This window comes from Natator depressus, chromosome 11, assembly GCF_965152275.1.
Source record: "Natator depressus isolate rNatDep1 chromosome 11, rNatDep2.hap1, whole genome shotgun sequence".
Classification (NCBI taxonomy): Eukaryota; Metazoa; Chordata; order Testudines; family Cheloniidae; genus Natator; species Natator depressus.
In genome coordinates, this window is record NC_134244.1 from 75958125 (window position 1) to 75974545 (window position 16421).

Sequence of the window (16421 nt, forward strand, 5' to 3'; positions counted from 1 at the left end):
GACCTAGCCACAGGGCTAAGCCAGCTCAGCCTAGAAGGTGTTCCAGGTGGGGTGGGTTAGCGGAAGACCAGGAGGGAAACTGAGGCAGAATGATCGTCATGCCGCACAACACCTTTGGCAGTACAGGGAGAGTACGTGCCCATGCTCACATGATTAAATTAGGGGATGCTTTTCATGTGTGTGCTCTCCATTGGTAGAAGCTCAGTGAAATGATCCCCAAATCAGCAGTGGGGGTGCTGCACGAAGATTCCAGCAACGTCATCCAACTCATCAAGGAAGCCTACAACGTAAGTTTCACATCACGCGCTCAATGTATCTTTCTGGACCTTGCCAGGCCGCCTGCTCCAAGAGCTCTGTGTGCCTTATACCATCTGGGGGGAGAGGGATGGAACGGGAAGGGTAGGTTGCTCAGCCAGTTATACAAAGTATAAACGTACATGCTGCACCCCTTTCTCCCATGTCTCTGCCTGAAGCCTGTGAACTGCTCAGGCATGCCTTCTTCATCCCTCTGGCAAGGACCCAAGGCTGCCACCTGAACTGCTGTGTCCCCCGAACGCTCCAGCCCCGGGTGCCTTTGACACTGCTTTGCTTGTGAATAGCAGACCTCCCCAGGCTCTGCTCACTTACAGCCACCAGCTGAGTATATGAATGCCAGGCCCAGCCATCCAGGATTAGATGGCACCCTCATATTCCACAGCCCCAACCTTGCCCCCAAGAAATATGCCTCTTGTGCCACTGGACTTACAAGCTCATAAATTAGTTCATCATTCCAACAAAGGGTAATGAATATGCACCAGCCTCGTTGACCTGGGTAGAGATTTTCCCAAGCACACTGGTTTAGATAAAACAACGAAACAAGTTTATTAACTAGAAAGAGATAGACTGTAAGCAGTGGTCCCTCTAATTTTTCCCACCCACGTGCGGAATGAATTTTGTTACGTGCACCAATAGGGAGGTGAGGTGTGACACATCACCTTCATATTGGTGCACGTAACTAAATTCATGTGGTGGGGGTGGGGCCAAGGGGTTTGGAGTGTGGGAGGGGGCTCAGGGCTGGGGCAGAGGGTTGGGGTGCAGGGGGTGAGGGCTCTGGCTGGGTTGCGGGCTATGAGCTGGGGATGAGGGGTTTGGGGTGCAGGAAGGGACTCTGGGACTACGGCGGGGAGAGAGGACTCCCCGCAGCTCTCTCTCCCCGCAGCAACACGTGGGCTGGGGGGAAGAGGCACCTCTCCCCACGGGGTCAGCTCCGGGGCTGGGGCCGCAGGATAGCACAAGCAGGTCTGGGACGGGACTGGGTTCAGGCCGAGGGAGGGGCACCATGGCAGGTCCAGGCCAGGGCTGGGTCCAGGCTGGGCCATGCCGGCTGCAGCTGGGTTCAGGCCAGGCTGCCCCAGCTGGGTTCAGGCCACAGTAGGGGTGCCTCAGGCAGTCCAAGCGCCCTGGCCATGGCAGAGTTGGGGCCGCGGGAGGAGTGCCCCAGCCGTGGCAAGTCTGGGCTGCCCCAGCTGCAGCAGGTTGGGGGCAGGCTAGGTTGAGGCCGGGAGAGGAGCACCCCTCCGCTGGCCCCCAGGCGAGTTCCCTGAGTGCCTGCGTGGTGATAAGAAGGCTGCTGCACAGCCACACAGCTTACAGGGAACTTAGATTGTAAGTGATTATAAGTATTAGGGCATAAAAGTCAGAACTGGTTACAATAGAAATCAAAAGATAACACTGCAGTCTAATTCCTAAACTTTACCAAGCTAAATGAGATTTGAAGCAAACGTCATTCTCACCACACCAGATACTGCAGCCGGTTCTTAATTCACAGGCTGGATTTCCTTTCAGCCTGGGACCACTCCCCTTAGTTCAGTGTTCTCCAGGTATTCCTTGATGTTCTGAGCAGAGCAACATAAGGTGGAGAAGTGAGGTGGCCTGAGGCATTTCCCCCCCCTTCTTATAATCTGACCCTCTGTACTGGAAAAGTCTTTGCTGGGTCATGGGGTCAGGCAGTTCCATGACATACATGAGCTGCCAGATGTCCTTCAGGTGAATTGTAAATTTCTTGTTTACAGCTGGTGAATTTCCAATTAAGCAGGTAATGACTCTTTAGCACTCTGCTGGTGTGAAGTCTCTGAAAAACTAGTTTGAGCCTGCTTTTCTAACTTTGTAACATGTTAAAGTAAAATCATTGTTATCGATTAGAGTCTCATAACCTTACATACAAAGTTGCCACACATATTTTACCAGGCTAATAATGTCCAGCAGATTATGAGTTTTCAAATGATACTGCACAAGGCATGCTTTGTACAAAATATATCATAACCATATAAAAGTGGTGAACATGGGGTACAGTGTGTCACATCCACTATTTAGTATGGTCTTCCTCAGGGTTTCAGCTTCTCAATCAAATCAGTTCCTGGACTGTCACATCCAACTGAGTTTTATCAGTTTTAGGGCTTCCAGTCTCTTTCAGTCACCTGGCTGTTTTCTTGGAGGCAACCTGGTGTGGGGTTGTCACCCCTTTGCTACCTCAGGCCTTTCCACCTCTGTTTCCGTCTCTGTTCTGTGCCCTTTATAGCAAGTCTTGTTTTCTCTACTGGTTGCAGCTGTGGGTGCCTGCCTCCGTGATTGGCTGCTATGGCAGCTGCTTGAGAGTGTGATCAAGCTGCTTGCTTGTAAAGAGGAGACTTTCCTTCCCCCTCCCCATGTTCAGTAGGGGGTCTGTAAACCCCATTCTGAGCACCAGTAACAATACTAATACCTAGCTCTTATACAGGAGTATTAAATAAAATCAATACTGGCTCAGGATAAACGAGAAGCAAAATACAACATTTCAAAACCAGAACTGAGAGGTTGGAAGGGACAACGGCAATTAACATGGGTTTCACCTGCAAATTTTTTAGTGAAACCTGAATTTTTTTGTGCAGTCTTTGTTTTTGCAGCAAACCATTAATTACTCACAGATCCTTAATTTTCTGTATGAGATCTGTAGCCCATAGGATTATTTTGCTAGCTATTATATCCTACTAATCCAGCCAGTCGTATCAAATAATATGCTTCTCTTTCTGAATTAATCCATTTCATTCTTATATTTTATCAGTATTAATCCCTATGAATTTAGGATGTGTTGAAGTATATGATATGTGTTTCCTAATAATTATACATAGAATAAGTTTTGCTGAAATGCAAGAAGTTTACCGGCCTGTATCCGGTAAGATCCACGAGATAGCTAAAAGTATAATCAGTTAAGAGTAAGTCAGCATAAAAGCTGGCAATCTTTGGCACAGATAGGAATGGTCCCTGAACTTTGGGGAACCAAAGGGAGGAACTATACACAACACTGAACAGGTTCATCCAGCGTCTGCAACCAGCTGGTAACCGCAGGGCACACCACAAACCGGGAAGTCTCCAAGAGAGCCTAGGTTGGCAGTCTGGGGAGTGAGATAATCCTTATTAATATATAGAGTAAGTGTCATAATCCACTAACCTATAGGATAAGGGTACCCATACATTTCTTAGGGTACGGAAATAAGATTGGTTGGGCCTGAATTACACAGTGTCAGGATCCTATAAAATACCTTGTAAGGATATCATAGAAAGCTCTTTTAGTCTTTAGCTCTTTCTTTTCTGTGTTCTCCTATATTCCATAGACTATCTTTTTATCTACCTATTATTCTATCTTCTATCATGCTATCAGCTCAGCTTGTGTAGTATAGTGTAACTACTCAGCATTCCTAACTATTGGGGAAGCCAGCACCATCGTGTTATCAGGCACACCAGGAGTAAGGCTGGTCCTTCACCTCCTATTACCGCGTCCTCAAGGAAGGGTGTGGGTATGTTAAGTTAAGGTACTTATGATGGAAATGTTACCACCAGGAGTTTTGGAATTCTTTTACTGTTTTGCAGTCATAAGTTTCGTAGCATTTATTATTCTTTTGTTAATCTCAATAAAGTTTTTATCAATTTGGTATTGTCCTCAGTGTAAGTGTTTTTGCCAAGCACCCTGAGAGTCCTCTCCCGATATAGAACTCTTTGAGTTCTCGGACCCTGTAGTCTGAATTGGAAAAGAACGTATATATAAATTTTCTGGTCGGATGTGATCAGTGGCGAGCCATAACAAATAACCCATAAAATTCTGGTCAACAGAATTCTAACATGCCAAGTATCTGACTTATATTATACATGCAGGTGCTGTGCACAAACATTACACTAAATATGAGTCATTGCCGGAGCAGGAACCAAAATCTTCCTCCTTGTCCTTCCACTGTATGCTCTCATATTGAATAATGGACATATTTCCCCTGTCTGGAAAGACTTGGAGCAGTGCAGAGTCCAAGCGGAAGTCCCCAGTTATGTTGCCTCATTATCACAGAGTAGGGGTGATGGATCTGGGGTGGGAAAGACTGATACACTCTTCCCCAAAACAAACCATACATTGCACATCCCAAATCCTGAGTCATACTCTAGCAATCCCATTTCCACCGCATTTACCAGAGCTAAGCTCTCACTTCCTAGTCCTCCCTCTCAGTCATCCCTTGTATTGAACTGATTACAGTTACACCCAAAGGAAAAGCAATAGCGCCCGGCAGGAGGTATAATACACTGTGATGCAGGCAAGCCATCCTCAAGGAGTGTTTATTCTGAGGCGGTTCTCAGATTTGATCCCCTCTTTGTGATGCTGACATATTTCTGTATCATTTTCTTTCTTGTTTTCCTCACAGAACTTGTCCTCCAGAGTCATCCTGGACCATGGTACCTTGCCGGACGTTTTGAAAGTCACATACGATTCTTTCTGCCATGGCAAAAAACCCACCATGGATGGCATGAGAGGGGAATGTAGTGATGTCAAGATCCATGACGAGGTAGGAGAGCCCTAGGGTGACCAGATGTCCCGGTTTTATAGGGACAGTCCTGATTTTGGGGTCTTTTTCTTATATAGGCTCCTATTCCCCACCCCACCCCCTGTGCCAATGTTTCACATTTGCTGTCTGGTCGCCCTAGAGAGCTCTGGCTCAGTCCTTTCTGTAACCTTAGTTTCTCGCAGAAAGATCAGGAGCAATATTCAGGTCCTAGAGCTCCAAGGGAACACAGGATCCTGAGTGCAGAGTCCCTGTATGTTCTTTACATAGCAGAACCCAATCCACTGCCCCCCTCTCCACGGTCAGGTGAAGTTAGGGTTGAAGTTACCTGTCACATCAGGAGGGAGAATCAGAAAATCGGGACTTCTTTTCTTTTCTGCAAAAAATTTTTGGCAAATCAGAAACATCACCTGCAAATCCTGAACCCCTCCCAGGATCAGGCCCTGAATGGCAGTTGAGGAAGGAACTGCCTTCACAATGCGATCTGTCAGCGCTGGCTGGGAATTCTCCAGCCACATGTTCATTTGATGGAAAATGTCGTTTCTGCAAAATCAACATGTTTCCATTGATTTTACAGAGTTTGTTTGTTTGTTTGTTTGTTTCCAACTGGGGAAAACTGAAAACTAAATACTTTGTTTTGGGTTGGATTGACCTGAACCAAAAATTTCAGTTTGTTGAATCAAACCAAAATGTTTCATTTCGGGTCAATTAGACACCAATGTGTAAAAAGAAAAGGAGGACTTGTGGCACCTTAGAGACTAACCAATTTATTTGAGCATAAACTTTCGTGAGCTACAGCTCACTTCATCGGATGCATACTATGGAAAGTACAGAAGACGTTTTTATACACACAAACCAAAAAAATGGGTGATTATCACTACAAAAGGTTTTCTCTCCCCCCACCCCACTCTCTTGCTGGTAATAGCGTATGTAAAGTGATCACTCTCCTTACAATGTGTATGATAATCAAGGTGGGCCATTTCCAGCACAAATCCAGGTTTTCTCCCCCCACCCCCAACACCTCTCCCCCCCCCAAAAAAAACCACTCTCCTGTTGGTAATAGCTTATCTAAAGTGATCAGTCTCCTTACAATGTGTATGATAATCAAGGTGGGCCATTTCTAATGTGTGTCTACATGAGATATTTCATGGGTGCCTCATTCCTCCATTGTCCCCTAGGGACTGGATTCTCTGGCTAGAATTCATCTCCTCCCATGCACCGTGGCCTTGCCACTTAATATGGTGCATCATGGGAATCCCGTGGCAGCAGTGTATCATGGGAAATGTAGTCCAACCCAGGAGCCTGGCCCATAGAGGAGGATGGGGGCATGGGGCACCTGCAATACCACATGGCGGCTTAGTGGACACTATTTAATGTCAAACTGACCTGACACAAAGTGTTTCAACCCTTCTGGACCTGGCATTTTTTTCTTTGAACTTCTAAATTTTTGTGTGGGGGGGAGGGGTTTGATATTTTGACTTTTTTCCTGATTCAGGACAAAAACAAATGTTGAAACAGAAGCATTTCCCGTAGGATGAAAGTTCCAATGTTTGACCATCTCTACTGTGTTCTAGTGAGAGATTTGTAAAGGGACCCCACAGACCCGATTCCAGAAATTTCCTGTCTCCTGGAGGGGACATTTCAGGACAGAGGCAAATTTAGGTTAGGGCTGGTAGCCTGAGCACCTTGACCATGATGCTTTCCTAGAAAACTGTCCCATAACCTGGTTCCTTCATCTCCTTCCAGGTTACCTTCCGGGTGAAAGTTACAGCAAAGGAGTGCATTGAAAACACGTTCTTTACCATCCGGCCCCTGGGCTTCACAGACACACTCACTGTGGAACTGGTCAGCCGGTGCAACTGTGACTGTGATGAGCGACCCAGCCGCACTGACTGCAGTGGGAATGGTACAATCGTGTGTGGCACGTGCAGGTAAACGATCTGAGTAACACCATGCCACAGAATTGGGGGTCCGAGGGCTCCTCAGGAGCTTGGGGATCACTGGGAATGGGCAGCTTTCCAAGCACCAGGCCAGCTGATGGCTGTACTGGCATTCGTGGCGATGCTGGGACAGTCTTTGTGCACAGGGACCATGAAATCCACTGTGAGGCACAGACACTTACGTCAGTCAATCTAATGTGCCCATTTCTTTTCTTCCCTTGAGAACTTTCAGCAGGTTGGTTTTATTTTCAATGACTGGGGAATGTCACAGTGACAGGACACAGTTAATGGGCCAAGTTCTGCCTGTCAGGATGTCCTTTAGGGGTCAAGGGATAGCAAACAGATCAAAGCCGATTACCTAGCAAATAAACAAAAATGCAAACTAAGCCTAAAATACTAGAAAGATTGGATATGAATTAGCAAATTCTCACCCTGGCTGATGATACAAGCAGGTTGGCAGATTCTTAAGGCACAAGCTGACTTTGCTTTGCAGTTTGGAATCCCCAGGTGTTTCATACACAGACGAGAAATCCCTTTAGCCTGGGTCCAGCACTTCACCCACTTCAGTCTTTGTTCCTCAGATGTTTCCAGGAGTCTTCTTGTGTAGGAAGTGAAAATCAACTGAGGATGTCACTCCCTGCCTTATAGAGCTTTAGCATATGGCAGGAACCCTTTGTCCCAAATTCAGTTTGTGGAAAAACACTGACATCTCAGGATGGAGTCAGAGTCCTGTGGCCTCGTCACATCCCCTGGAAATCCTTGCTGAGTCATAGCATCCGTTACTTACAGGCTGTCAGGAGTGTTCAAACAGGAGGGTTAAGTTCTTCCAGGGTCCATTGTCTTTGCTGATGGGCCGTCAGCACTGTCTGGCTTCTTCTTTGTTGTACCAGAAAGGCTAATTGTGGGTGTCACCCAGAGTAAGCAGGATTGAAATACAGATCCATAGTCAATATTCCTAACTTTAGATACAAAAAATGATACATGCATAGAAACAGGATAATCATATTCAGCAAATCATAACTTTTCCAATGACGCCTCACATGACCCGTTTTGCACAGAATGTATCATAATTATGTCATACTCATATCATAATTATATCACTATGAAGAATACGGGGTGCCGTGATCACAGGGATGAACAATGGAAAACCAAGGGGGCTTCAGGGGCTCAGCATCTCTGGGAACCAGCTCCTTGGCACAAGCTGTTTGTGTTGCTGTGGATGGTCTGACCAAGGTCATGGTTTCCATCCCGTTCCACCTGCCTCTGACCCTGATTTCTGGGTTCCTCTCCTCTCACACCAGGTGCAAGCCAAGCCACACTGGGAAGAACTGCGAGTGCGAAACAAAAGGCAAAACCAGCAAGGAGCTGGAAGGGAGCTGTCGGAAGGACAATGCCTCAGTCATCTGCTCGGGCCTGGGGGACTGCGTGTGTGGGCAGTGCACCTGCCACACCAGCGACACACCCAACAAGCAGATCTACGGGACCTTCTGCGAGTGCGACAACATGAATTGCGAGGTCCATAATGGCCACTTGTGCGGCGGCGAAGGTGAGTGATGGCTCCGTGGTCTGACTCAGCCCCTTCCCTTCCTGTCCTATGGCCACTGTTCCAGTGGCTACCTGCTCCAGGGCACTAACTGCAGGCCCCTGCTGTGCACTCACACGTCAGTGCATTATTCTTAGCATACAAACTCCTGAGTTAGACCCGGGCCTTATCCCAGAGAAACAGCCGGGTTAGTCTCACTTGGAGCCTCCATACTAGCCTGCTGCGTGCCCTGGATCGCCATCCAGTGGAGCTATAAAGGCAAGACAGCCCATTTCCCAGTGCTTTGCAAGCACAATCGCCTGACGGGAGTGCAGCGACGGCTGTGCGGGCAGCACGCTCCGTGTCCTGGGGCAGGCTAATATTGCAATGGGAACATCCTCCAAATGCTTCTTTCCACTCCACATGTTCCCTCACTGTCCTCACAAGTTCCCCACGAGGCCGTTCCTTAAACACCCAGGGCTTGGTGTGCTCGAACAAGGGATGTGTTGTGAGAAGCTAGCAAGAGAGCCCTAATGTCCGGCCTCTTTCTCTTCCCTCTGAACTTCCCACCCCCGCTGTGGCCCTGCGGGAACTAGCTGAATTGGAGTGCTCCACTGGAGAAGGAAGCCGCATGCTTCCAGGGTGTCCAGTAGTTATGCTGATACAGCCCACGCTACCCAGGTCACTAAGTGAGATGCCTTAGAAATGTGCCTGCTGCATGGTGGGAAGGAGGTGTGGAGCCCCTACCCAGAAGTCCATGTCACGCTAGGGTCCTGCAGGACCCTGCTTGGGAAGGTTTTCTGCCTCTGATACAGGTGGGCTGAGCCCTGCTGAGCGAATCAGTGCTTGCAGGTTAAGCCTTCTGATTCCAGGAAGGAAGGGCCCCTTGTGCAGGGCTTAAATTCAGCCAGAGCTGCCTGGAGCAGAGCTCTGATAAATATTTTCAAGCCCACAGGCCTGAAGCCCCAAGCTCCGCAACTCCCCACAGAGTGGAAACTCTGAGCCCCAACACACCATTCAGGGCTGAAGCCCCAAGCCCCAGTGCACCCACAAAGCTGAAGCCCCAGGTGCCGGTGCGCCCCACTGAGCTGATGCCCCAAGCCCTGGCACATCCCGCGGGGCAGAAGCCCCGAGCCCTGGCGCTTCCCACGGAGCTGAAGCCCTGAGCCCTGGCGCCTCCTGCAGGGCTGAAGCCCCAAGCTCTGGGGCTCCAGGAAATACTCTGGCAATTTAAGCCCTGCCCATTTGGAAGAAGGGACGAGTTCTGAGCCTGTCAGTGCTGAGACAGGTGAGGATGAAAATCCAGGCTGGCAAAGGCCAGGCTGGTGAAGGAATCCATATCTCTCACATGAGCAGCCCCTAGATTCTTCTGTTACTCTAGAGGTTAATAGCTCCCGGTGGCCCCACCCGGATACCTGCCTACAGGATTTGTCCCAGAGCAGCTGTATTGGCTCTAAAATCTCTGCTTGCCCCCCAGAGCGAGGGCGCTGTGACTGTGGGGAGTGCAAATGCAACGCTGGCTTCGAAGGCAGCGCTTGCCAGTGCAAGAAGTCTACAGACGGCTGCGTGAACGTCCAGGGAAACGTATGCAGTGGCCGTGGGTACTGCCAATGCAATACGTGCCAGTGCAAGCCAGGCTACCAACCCCCGTTCTGTCAGGAATGCCCTGGCTGCCCTTCGCCGTGCGCCCGATACATGTAAGTGACCCGCGGAAGCGCCCGAGCCAGGCTTGTGTTCGGAAGCCTGGCTGCTCCCCCTGGCCGGAGCAGGTGCCGGGAGCCCAGGGACACAGCGCGGGGGCAGTTTCTTCTCACATCGAAGGTGGCTGTTTCTGTTCTAACCTGGAAAGCTTGGGCAAATGGCCACTTTGGCCCCACAGTTGTGGGGTGGAGGCACAAGAACCTGGCTCTACAGCTGCCCTTGGCCCGTGAGTGCCCCCAGCAACTCTGCCCCCCATGAGGCTTCTGTGGTCCGTGGAACCCCAGTCACAGACAGCCCCCTCCTCCCCGCCATCAGTCTGCCACGTCCTGCCCCTGTGTGTCTGATTCACTACTAACCAGTCCCAAGCGTAAGGCCAGAAGGGAGCACCGGGTTGTCTGGTCTGACTCCCGCATGTCACTGGCCCGCAGCACCACCGGGCGCCCGCACACTGCACCCAGCAGCTCACGGAAGACCACAGTGCGACAGCCCACAGGAGACGAGTCTCTAATGTGCCCCCGGCAGAGAACGGGGGGCCAAGGCACACCAGGTTCACACTGCTCTCTTCGGCTGTGTTGGTTCATGAGGCAGCTGCTGGGTAAGTGTGTTACACCCGGATAATCCGGGCCAGTGACACACACGCCATGCTGTAGAGGAAGGCAAAGCCCCCAAGGTCACTTCCCGTCGGAGCTGGGGAATATTCCTTCCCACCCCACACACAGGTCCCTCCATCCCTGAGCTGCGGCCAGCCTATTGTCCGAGACATGCGCCTCCTGTGTCTGTCTTCTAGCTCCTGTGTGGAGTGCAAGGCGTTTGAGAGCGGCCCGTTTCAGAAGAACTGCACAGCCGCGTGTCTGAACATCGTCGAAGCCGGTTTGTTGACAGGCAGCCGGCAGTGCCGGGAGAAGGACTCGGAGAATTGCTGGATTTCCTACCTTATGAGACAGGAGGATGGGGAGGACAAGTACTCCTTTCAAGTCAATGCCAAGAAAGGTACTGGAATCTCGTCCCACACCCCTCTCTGTACTCCGTAAGGGGGGGCGGGTTTCGCTCCAGAGCCAGCCTGCCAAACCCAGAAGAGGTTACAGCGCCCCCTACAGGCGCAGCAGGAGGGGAATTTTCAAACAGAAAGAAAGTATGGGGGATTTTGCTTCATTCAAAATAACGATGCCACGAGAAACACGCCCCGTCCTTGCCGGTGGGGAGTCCCCTGCCCCCGTCCCAGAGCAGTGCCCCCCATGTGGGGAGGGGAAGAAGGCTGTCACCCTGACAGAGAACATTCTGGAGGCGGGCATGGCTCGTGCTGGTACAGAGGAGCCCCCAGCCACAGCCAGCGCTGGGTCCCTCGGTGAGCGCAGACAGCCCTTGATGGCCCCTTCCCTTTCCTCCCGCCAGGTTCTGAATCCTCCTCCCTTCCTCCCCTGTTCTGTCTTTCCTGCCAAGTCCTGCTCCTCGCCGGACGCAAGCCAGAGTGCCCTCCCCCCAGGCCCCGGAAAGCGGGTCAGGCAGTGCCGGCGGGGCGCTGCAGACAGGTCCCCAGCATGCCAGTGGGGTAACAGCAACCAGCCTGCAGATCTAGCAGCTGAATGGCTGCACCCTGCTGCCCGTGCCAGGCGCCTGGTGCTGTGGCTGCTGCCATGATTCGGCGGCGTACAGCGCACGGTAGCTGCCATAGAACGGCCCCCGTCAGGCTCGGTGTGTGGTCCGCTCTCATCACACACTGCTGGAGGCGGCAGATGCCCTTCAATGTCGCCAGCCTGCCTGCGGGCAGCAGGGCTGAACGCTCAGTCCCGTGAGGCGACTCCTGGGCTCTCTCTCATCCCCAGAGTGTCCGCAGCCCCCGAACATCGCTGCAATCGTGGGCGGCACCATCGCGGGCGTGGCCCTGATTGGGCTGCTGCTCCTGGTGATGTGGCGGCTGTTGATGGAGGTGTTCGACCGCAGGGAGTACAGCAGGTTCGAGAAGGAGAAGTTGAAGGCCAAGTGGAACGAGGTGAGCTGGCTCTGCCTTTCCCGTAGCACCCCACAGACAGCCGCCCTGCTCTGCCTGCCCTGCCTGATCCCCAGAGCTGGTTGGAGCCCTGCCAGCCTGACGGGTGTCTGTTCTTAGTTGTGGGGCGGCTGGCTCTGGGGAGGAGGCCTCAGGCCCTCTTGCAATCGTGCAGGTGTGGGAAATAACTGGGTACAGGCCACTGCCAAGTGGTTCCCTGGCTGGTGTCCTGTACCCTCCCCAAACACAGCACCAGGGCCAGCGGCTCCTTTACATCCCCAGGCTGGGGGTGTGGAGATAACAGACAGAGATGCTGAGGGGCACTCCTGGTTTGGGTGCAAGATGGGGTGGACTTTCCCTTCTGCAGTGCGGGAGACACAGGGGGCCCAGAGACTTACCCAAAGCAGGTTTATCTGGAGGCCCCTGGCTAGCTCAGATATCTCCCATTGGACTTTGCTGCTGCCACTCATGTCCTGGGTTGGTCTCATGGCAGGAAGGAGGAAATGCCCATGCAGCCCTCACCCGAAATCATCGGTACATGGCTGGTGTGGGGGCCTGAAAAGTTAAAAGTTGCTGAAGTGGATTGTATCGCCTCTCCACTGGCTGCCCGCTCCCTCTGGGAGGGACAGCCACCTGGCCATGCCAGGCTCTTTACAGTCCAGAAGCTCACACCTGGGCCAATGCTTGTGCACCTGAGCATGAGTATTGGAGGGCTGGAGCTGTGTGTCCGCCTCATGGCACAGGAGCGATGGCTCACCTGTCACCACGCTGTGGGGAGAAAGCTCCCTGTGCCTGGGGGAGGACCACACGTGAGCAGCCCCTGTCTTCCCTCAGTTTGTAATGTTTGCTCGATCCGATCCTTAGCCAGCTGGGTGAACTGAGGCTCTGTTTCTGGACGATCCAGGCAGCACTCACAACGTACTTGTCTGGTATTTCTTCCCAGGGTGACAATCCCCTTTTCCAGAGTGCTACCACCACTGTCATGAACCCCAGATTCAATGGAGAATGACGTGGAGCTACCCTGCAAGCCTGGGAAGGCTCAACTGTTAAACCAGGAAATACCAAACTAAGGGCACCAGCATTTTATTCTCTAAGCAGAGATCTGCCGTACGCTGTTCCCTTCTTCCATGACGCTGCCAGTGACGGGCGGGCTTTGTCCGGCGGGCTGTGTTGTGCGGTCTCTTCTCCAGCAGTCTCTTCCCTCTGCGTGGCTCCTGCAAGCTGTGTTCATAGGGCTGTGAGAAGGCAGCCGTGCAAGCTTTGATTGGTGGGATTATTGTCAGTTTGCATTAGCGTGGGCGCCTGGAAAACAATCCCACCATCTGTCTTAACTCACGCTGCAAATACGTGCCATGCAGTGGCACCAGTTGCTGTTAGAGCTTGAACCGAGCCTGCATTGTTACTCGTTTTCAACGTACAACCAGTATTGATCTTTGCTTGGCTTTCTACCAGATGCCACCTTCTTTCTGGCCTAAAGCTCTCTGCTCAAAGGCTGCGGTCACTCCAATTCCCTGTCCAGCTGTGCTGTGCTCGGCTACGGGAACTACTGCAGGTCTTGTCGAAAAGTCAGTGCTAAAATCATTCGGGGGTCAGGCCACGTGCTGGTCTCCGGAGCAGTAAACCTGCAGTGAGGAGGGCGGTGGCCATAGGGGTGGGTGGATGTTGGTGGCCGGAAAGAGGGAGCTGTCAGGGACGTGCCCCACATCTTCCTAAATCACTGCCCTCTTGCTCGGACCCCTCAGCCCTTTCTGCTGCACTTCGGAGTGGGCCTGCAGCCCTGGCTGCCCCGTAACCCTTGGGGTCTGAGCCTTCTCCGTGATGGGTTAGTGGCAAGGAAACAACTGTTCAGAAGCAGCAGTCAGATTTCTGCGCTCACTTCATCCTCCCCCACAAGGTGTCTCCTCCCCTTGACAGCGCGCCAGTCGGACACATGCAGCCCAGGAGAAAGCGACAGGCGCATCCTGGGGCTTTCTCGGAGCTAGCTGGAAGTGGTGCATTGAATGACTAATCCTTGCTTCAGACGGTCATGCCTCTAAAAGTCTGTATGACTCTAGAACGGGGGCGGCGGGGGGGGCTTTTTGGCCTGAGGGCCACATCGGGGTAAGGAAATTGTTTGGCAAGCCATGAATGCTAATGAAATTGGGGGTAGGGTTGCAGGAGGGGGTGAGGGCTCCGGCTGGGGGTGCGGGCTCTGGGGTGGGGCTGGGGATGAGGGGTTTGGGGTGCAGGAGGGGGCTGCAGGCTGGGACCAATAGATTCAGAGGGCAAGAGGGGGATCAGGGATTGGGCGGGTTGTTGGGGTACGAGGGGTGAGGGCTCTGGCTGGGGGTCCAGGGCTTGGGGTACAAGAGGGGGCTCTGGGCTGGGTTCGAGGGGTTCGGAGGGCAGGAGGGGGATCAGGGCTGGGGAAGGGGGTTGTGGTATGGGGGGGGTGTGAAACCACTGGCTGGGGTGCAGGCTCTGAGGTGGGGCTGGGGATGAGGGGTTTGGGGTGTAGGAGGGGGCTCTGGGCTGAGACTGAGGCGTTCAGAGGGGGATCAGGGCTGGGGCAGGGGATTGGGGCGGGGGGGGTCAGGGATACAGGCTCCAGGCAGCATGTACCACAAGCAGCTCCTGGGAGCATGTCCCCCCTTCTGCTCTGAGGCACAGCCAGGCGGCTCTGCACCATGCCCCGTCTGCAGGCGCCCCCCCTGCAGTGCCCATTGGCCAGGAACCACGGCCAGTGGGAGCTGCGGCGGACGGGACAGGGTGCAGAGCCGCCTGGCCATGCCTCCACATAGTACGTAGGAGCCGGAGGGGGGTCATGCCGGCTGCTTCCTGGGCAGGGCCGGCTCTAGGTTTTTTGCCGCCCCCAAGCTGAGGTGGGGCTGGGGCTCGCAGGCGGCGCTGGAAGCGGCGGGAGTGGCGTCCCCTTCTCCCAGCGCCTGCGGGGGCTTTCCCCCCTCCCCCGCCCGGCCACGCAGAGAAGCCCCCAAAATAAGGGGTGGCACAAGGCAGCGCAGCAGCCAGGGCGCAGATGAGACGGCAGGACTCGCCCTCTCCTCCCCAGGTAGCGGCTGGGCCCTATCCCAGGTCTGGGGCTTCCCCTTCCTGCTGCGGCCGGCGGCACGGCGCCCTCGACCCGTCTCCGAGAGCGCCGCTGCCCCGAAAGAAAAGCGTGGCCGGAACGCCGCCCCTGGAAACATGCCGCCCCCAGCACGTGCTTGCTCTGCTCGTGCCTCGTGCCAGTCCCGTTCCTGGGAGCTGAGGGCCAGATTAAATGGTCTGACGGGCCAGAGGTGGCCCGCGGGCTGTAGTTTGCACCCCCCCCCGATCTAGAACTTGCTTTATGTGTGAGAACAATTTGCCTGTAGTAACATGTCACATCCCCACCCTGGTCTATTAATAAAAATACATCAAACCCGGCAGCTGGCCTGCAGTGCGTGTCCCCAGCCTGCGTGATGGCACCTGCTGGCTGCCGCCAGCCTCTCGAGGGAGCGAGACAGATGAGCCCACCCCAGGTCACTTCACGTAGCTCTTCTGGAAACGGGTACACCCGGTCAGAGGTGGCGTGGGCTTCCCCTGTCCCTCCCCTTACTGAGCTAGACCCCCCTTAGGCCTGCTTCCCCACCCCCCGACCCGCGTCTGCCCATGTGCTGGAGTGGCTTGTGGCGGCAGGAAAAGCACCGCGGGGGTTACTGGGCTTCCTCCTCCTGCTCCGCTCCAGCCTGTGCTGACTCCAGTCAGCTCCCGCACACATCGGTGGAGCAGGCGCAGCCAGGGCCAAGGGACTCTGCCTAATACCTCCCCCTGACTTTGGCTCTAGAGCTGTGATACTCACGATGCCCCCAGCAACACATTGCACCCTGGACGGTCAAGTGATCTGGGCTCGCACTGTCAGTGGGGATGGCAACCCCCTGGCAGCAGGCTTGAGGACCATGGGACTGACTGTGGGCAGTGGGTGGTTGTGGCAAAGCCGGGCTGCCCACAGCCTGAAGCCAGCAGGTGCTTGGAGCCAGGCTCCGGGTGTGGGACCACCCTCGTTTGAAGGCTGACGGATGGTATGCACAGCGTAGCGGAGCTGGGGGAGCGTCAGTTATTACCGCTTTGCTGCCCTGCGCGTGTCTTCCCCCCGACGCAGGAATCTCTGGGTCCCACAGAACCCCTCCCGGGGGAGAACAGGTCGTGTGCACAGTGCTGCAGTTACAAGCGCAGCTCGTGAGTTAATGTGGACTTAGGGGCGGGAGCCTGCCCCTCTGCGCTGGGACGTCAGACTCCCAGGAAAGCCGAGGTGGCTGCTGCAGAGCTTCAAATGCCCCCATTAGGGAGTGAGTGGGCCACGAAACCTCCCGTGATGCCGAGGTGCAGCCAGATGCCCTCTCTGGGGCTGCAGCCAAAACCCACATGGGGAAACCCGTCCCAGGCTCAGGCCACACACCACACACGGCTTAGAC

The 16421-nt window shown here is 53.7% G+C and overlaps 1 protein-coding gene across 1 annotated transcript in view; it reads left to right on the forward strand.

The window, feature by feature from the left end:
• Window positions 1–14004, forward strand: part of ITGB2 (integrin subunit beta 2) — a 49041-nt gene extending 35037 nt beyond the window's left edge. Inside the window, exons 9-16 of the mRNA XM_074966926.1 lie at window positions 198–287; window positions 4701–4841; window positions 6585–6769; window positions 8080–8324; window positions 9778–9997; window positions 10789–10991; window positions 11825–11991; window positions 12932–14004. Coding sequence (XP_074823027.1) covers window positions 198–287; window positions 4701–4841; window positions 6585–6769; window positions 8080–8324; window positions 9778–9997; window positions 10789–10991; window positions 11825–11991; window positions 12932–12997 — 1317 coding nt within the window. The 3' untranslated portion in view covers window positions 12998–14004. The remainder of the gene's footprint in view (window positions 1–197; window positions 288–4700; window positions 4842–6584; window positions 6770–8079; window positions 8325–9777; window positions 9998–10788; window positions 10992–11824; window positions 11992–12931) is intronic.
• The last annotated feature ends 2417 nt before the right edge of the window (window positions 14005–16421 follow it).